Raw genomic sequence first — 6,000 nt, forward strand, 5'->3', positions numbered from 1 at the left:
GCCTTACAACAGGCCTACAAGCCCTCAGTCCAGCCTCTTTCAGCCTATTGCGGACAGTCTGAGCACTGATGGAGGGATTGTGTGTTCCTGGTGTAACTCAGGCAGTTGTTTCCATCCTGTACCTGTCCCGCAGGTGTGATGTTTGGATGTACCGATCCTGTGCAGGTGTTTTTACACGTGGTCTGCCACTGCAAGAACGATCAGCTGTCCGTCCTGTCTCCCTGTACTGCTGTCTTAAGCGTCTCATGGTACGGACATTGCAATTTATTGCCCTGGCCACACCTCCTTGCAGCATGCCTAAGGCACGTTCACGCAGATGAGCAGGGACCCTGGGCATCTTTCTCTTGGTGTTTTTCAGATTCATTAGCAAGGCCTCTTTAGTGTCCTAAGTTTTCATAACTGTGACCTTAATTGCCTACCGTCTGTAAGCTGTTAGTGTCTTAGCGACCGTTCTACAGGTGCATGTTCATTGTTTATGGTTCATTGAACAAGCATGGGAAACAGTGTTGACATCCTTAACAATGAAGATCTGTGAAGTTATTTGAATTTTACCAATTATCTTTGAATGACAGTTATTTTTTTTTGCAGAGTTTATTTTGTAATGCTGGGTTAAATATGGGCCTGTCTGCACTGTGAGGGAAGACCTGCTGTCTTGCAAGTAGGGCTGGGCGATCAAGTTTTTTTTTCGATATATTCGAGTTTGTTTTAAACTGATATGGAAATTGTCTATCGCAAGAATTGAGGTTCTGTTATAATGTTGTAACGTTTGACAAATGCAGCTTCTCACTGTCTCTTCGCTGTCAGGGCAATGTCGAATCATGTGCCAACGCGTGCACAGAGGTTATCCACCAATCACAACTGTAGACAGCCTTTCACAAATTGTAACCACACTGACAAAGTGTAGCGGCGGTAAGAGTTCCACCAAAATGGAAAGTGGGGAAACCAACTCAGCCTCTCGTGAGGATGAAATCATCCCCGAAAAGGGCTGCAATCTTTTTTCAATAATATGGAAGTGGTTTGGGTTGAAGAGGTCTGTTGTTCAGCAAACGAATGTCTTGTGCAAAATGTGTTGAAAGACAATTGCTACGAAAAGCAGCAGCACAACCAACCCCTTCCATCACCTGCAAATGAAACACGCGGTGGAATGGGAGGAATTCGTGAGACTATGCAATGCCGATTCCAGTCGCCCAATTTCCAAAATGTCAGCTAAAAGACAAACTACCATAGTCGCTGTCACGTTCTGACCTTTATTTCCTTTGTTTTGTATTTATTGAGTATGGTCAGGGCGTGAGTTGGGTGGGCAGTCTGTTTGTTTTTCTATGATTTGTATGTTTCGGCCTGGTATGGTTCTCAATCAGAGGCAGGTGTCATTAGTTTTCTCTGATTGAGAATCATACTTAGGTAGCCTGGGTTTCACTGTTTGTGGGTGATTGTCTATGCTAGTTGCTTGCGTCAGCACAGGTCTCATTTGTAGAGTCACGGTCGTTATTGGTTTATTGTTTTTGTATGCAGTGTTCAGTACTTTCTTTAATTAAATATTCACTATGAACACATACCACGCCGCATTTTGGTCCTCTGATCCTTCTCGCCTCTCCTCTTCAGATGAAGAGGAGGAAGACCGTGGCAGTCGCTTCCTTTTCAAATGTAATCCCTTATGACAAAAGTTTGAGGTGGAAGGAGATAACGGATGCAGTGACCTATTACATGGCGAAAGATATGGTTCCAATCTTTACAGTAGAAAAGACAGCATTTAAAAATCTGCTAGGTACAGGTGACCACAAATCAGCTGCCAAGCCGCAAGTATTTCACAGAAGAAGCCCTGCCGCGATTATACACTGCTACCCACGAAAGAGTCGCAGAGAACCTGGCTAGTGTTTCTTATTTTTCCTGCACAGCCGATCTATGGTCGAGCAGAACGTCAGAGCCATACCTAAATTTGACAGTCCACTACATAAATGAAGACTGGAAATTGTAAAACGTCTGCCTACAGACGTCTTACATCCCCGATGATCATACGGGTGAAGTAATAGCCCAGGATCTCAAAGACTCAGGCATTGTGGAAGATGAGTGAAGGCCAACAGGTGTGCATGACAACTGACAGCGGGAGCAACATGATAAAAGCATTGTGCTTGAACAACTGGACCCGCCTGCAGTGCTTTGGACACAGGCTTCACCTCGCCATCGGTAAGTGTGACATTGGATAAGTGCATTCAAAAAAAGTTGTGTTCAGGCCAGCTGTAGGCTAATGTGTTGTGTGCCAATCCAATAGCAAATAACCACAGGCTGTTTTAATTATAACAGCAAATTAACTAAATTAATGCATTTCCAATCAAAATGATTATATACATGACATATTCAAACAGCGAGCGTCTCAAACATTTCTAAACGATAGAATAGACGTGTGGATGTGTGTTCATTTGTTTTGCACAAATAGGCCTTGAGGCCTTGTATATTTTTTCTTTTAATAAAGAAAATTCTGTTTAGAATTAAGTCTTGTCCTTTTTAATTTGTTTATAGAAAAACAAGAGATCAAGGTGTGTGTATATATCTCGATATATATCTCTATATCTCTATATATCTCTATCTCTCTCTCTCTCTATATCATCTCTATCATCTCTCTATCATCTCTCTCTATCTCTCTATATATCTCTATCTCGATAGATAGATAGATATAGGGGGGGAATGGAGCCATTACTTTTAGGCCACATCGCCCAACCCTACTTGCAAGTCTCTTGACTAACTTTAAAAAAAAAAATCTGACCTACTGTTATTTTCACTGACATTTGAAGGAGGCAATGCTCCTCTGGAGATTGAAACCTTACACGACATTCGTCCACCATATGTCACAGATCAGCTTCTGACTTGTCCTTGTCGGTTATAGGTCACAGTGGCCACCCAACTGACAGGCACCACGATGATGAGGCAGAAGGAAACGCTATCCTTACTGTATGTTGTATCTACATCTAATATGTCTATATCTCTATTGTACATCTAAAATGAATATCTAAAACATATTGTATCAACATCTACTGTATTTATAATAGCTCTCTTTCTATTCAGCATCATAGCTTCATAGGGGACATGTTTTTTTTAATGATTGTAGTTTACATGCTGGCTGTGCTCCTTATAATGATTAGTGAAAAGTCTCTCCTGTTTTTACTTTCTCTTATTGTATAACAATATGCTCTTTCTTGTTCTCTCTCTTTCTCGCTCCCTCTCTGTCTCTCCAGGTCTAAATAGTGACAGTACACAGGACCAGCATTCCAGTCTTTAGTAACTGATTTGTTAACTGGCAGTCTCTGGAAGGGACTGTTTCCTTGACGATCAATAAGTGGCTTGTCACTATCCTTTGATGGACTGTTTCCTGTTAAGTGTCCAATGACAGTCACTTTGGCACTCGGGTCATTCTAATCGAGGCATTTGTTTCTTCACAATCTACTGCTGATGGCAGCCTTTAAAGTCTGTGGTTGATTACAAATGATATGTTTCTATACAGGGTTGCCATGGTGTCACTATACTCTAGATTCTACCACTGTAGAACATTGGTATACTGTAATACCAGGTAATCTAATCACTGTGCACACTATACCACGAGGTGCATGGTTTAACATTCCACATTTCCTCTACTGTAGTTTCTACCATATTGGTTGTTATTACTATACTGTAACACCATACCATCTAATCACTGTTACACGCTGTTCTATACTAAGGTTGTGCGAACATTCAATTTGAACACTGTACTTTTCTGAAAACATGTAGCAAAACTGGTTACCCTTCTGAAAGAGGGTTTCACAAGACTGCACAACAACCACTCTTCTAACCAAAAGCCAGCCGGTTGCTCCTACCACAGATTTAGTTTTAGGCCTTCCTCTTTTTCCTTGTCTTGCTCGATCTGCTAGTGTAAAATGCAGATTTATATCTTGCTCAGAGCGCACGTCCAGGAAATGCAATGGAATGAAACTGTAAACATGTTGATCATCAGGTTTCAAGAGATACTCCTGCATCTGTCAGTATTCTCCCTGGGCTTTGATTCTACTACAATATCTTTGGGGAGAATGTGGCACCCAATTCCCTATATAGTGCACTACTTTTGACCAGATGGAATAGGGTGCCATTTGGAATGCAACCTTTGACTTGACTTTGTGTTTTATCATTTTTTGGCACTGAATGTAACATATAACCATTATCAGAAGTCAGCCTGTCACTCCTCCCACAGCTGTTTGTTTTTGGCCTTCCTCTTTCTCATTGTCTGGCGCCATCTGCTGGTGTAAAATTCAGATCTACATTTATATCTTGCCCAGGGCTCGCCTCCATGAAGGCAGTGCAATGGAACGCAACTGTAAACCTGAAAAACGAGAGTCAATTAGTCATCTGAGAGAATTAGTTATCAGTTTCAAGTTGAACATGTAAATGTTTACCTGGTGGTTGATTATGATGCTTTTTTGTAAATGCCACAATTGTTTTATGTTATGAAAGAGGCTGCTACTGTCTTAATATTGTAGTTATAGAATGACTGTTTCAGTTCCCATTATGTTTTACTGCTATCATGTTGCTGATGGCATTACATATAGACTGACTAATCTGTTGTATTGTGGCAGCTTGAGGTGAATGGTGTCCACGACAAGACTCCACCTCCCATAATTCCTGGCAAATCTTGTATCAGTTCCTTCTTACTTCAGTACATGATTGGAAGTTGGCACTATAGATACAGCTAGAACTATTAATCAATTTATATGCTACCCTGCTTGGCACTGGTCAGGGCTCTTCCAAAGAAGCTTGGGCTTTTGGTTTAGCTCTACTATAGTGGTTTGAGATGTTCATGTGTAAAGTTTTGTATTTCGCAGTTCAACAAAATGTTTTCTTCTCTGTATGAAGTGTATATCAAGCGATTTTGTTGATGTGCCTGCTTGAGGCCTACTTCACTTACGTTTTTGTTGTCCCCCGTTGTTTTGTATATTTCACACTTTTGAAATTCCTTTTCAAATCCCACACCTTGACACTGTTCAGGTTTTGTAAATAGGAAGATTTTAATTGTAGTTTTTAATTACTACAATCTTTTTTTTTAATGAAAATCCTAATTGATGGGGAGGCTAATCTGAAATGTTCTTATGTTCTAAGGTCAACTGTTTTAAGGAACCAGAAGCAGTAAACCATTGTGAGAAAAATGTATATAATTACTGCACAAAGATTTTTTTAATACTTTTTTTATCCATCATTATGCATTATATAAGTAGTTACAGTACCCAAAGACAATTTTTTTTTGCCCAGCGACAGTACATCATTGCATTCATTAGTGCACACCGTAGCAAAACAATTTGCAACGGAAAACAAATGTTTCTTATTGGACAAGTTCAGGTGGTCCCCTCCACATTTTGGTCAATCTATCATTTTGTTCCTTGTGAATACAACCCTGGTTTGATTGAATCCAGAGATGTGACACTGAACAGAAGACAACTTGTCCATTAGATCAGGGTTCCCCAAATGGCGGCCCACGGGCCGGTGGTTTTATTTTGCCCCCCAAAAATATACAGTTATATTTTTTACTACTTTTACTCAACTACACTACTATTCAAAAGTTTGGGGTCACTTAGAAATGTCCTTGTTTTTGAAAGAAAAGCACCATTAAAACATCAAATTGATCAGAAATACAGTGTAGACATTGTTAATGTTGTAAATGACTATTGTAGCTGGAAACTGCTTTTTGTTAGAATATCTACATAGGCGTACAGAGGCCCATTATCAGCAACCATCACGCCTGTGTTCCAATGGCACGTTATGTTAGCTAATCCAAGTTAATAATTTTAAAAAGCTAATTGATCATTAGAAAATCCTTTTGCAATTATGTTAGCACAGCTGAAAACTGTTCTGATTAAAGAAGCAATAAAACTGGCCACCTTTAGACTAGTTGAGTATCTGGAGCATCAGCATTTGTGGGTTTAAATAGCCAGAAACAAATAACTTTCTTCTGAAACTCGACAGCCTTTATTTCTCAGAACAAGA

General features: G+C 40.0%; 1 protein-coding gene across 7 annotated transcripts in view; it reads left to right on the forward strand.

Annotated features, from left to right (window-relative positions):
* Positions 1–5,650, forward strand: part of LOC110493561 (hemicentin-1) — a 41,570-nt gene extending 35,920 nt beyond the window's left edge. For all 7 annotated transcript variants that reach the window (XR_005036891.1, XR_005036892.1, XR_005036893.1 and 4 more), the window contains 2 exons: positions 2,882–2,946; positions 3,231–5,650. Coding sequence is in view for 1 of the 7 variants with exons in the window: in XM_021567908.2 (XP_021423583.2) it covers positions 2,882–2,946; positions 3,231–3,236 (71 nt within the window). In the remaining 6 variants the exon portion in view is untranslated. The remainder of the gene's footprint in view (positions 1–2,881; positions 2,947–3,230) is intronic.
* Positions 5,651–6,000: the final 350 nt, after the last annotated feature.

Source organism: Oncorhynchus mykiss, chromosome 17, assembly GCF_013265735.2.
Source record: "Oncorhynchus mykiss isolate Arlee chromosome 17, USDA_OmykA_1.1, whole genome shotgun sequence".
Taxonomy (NCBI): domain Eukaryota; kingdom Metazoa; phylum Chordata; class Actinopteri; order Salmoniformes; family Salmonidae; genus Oncorhynchus; species Oncorhynchus mykiss.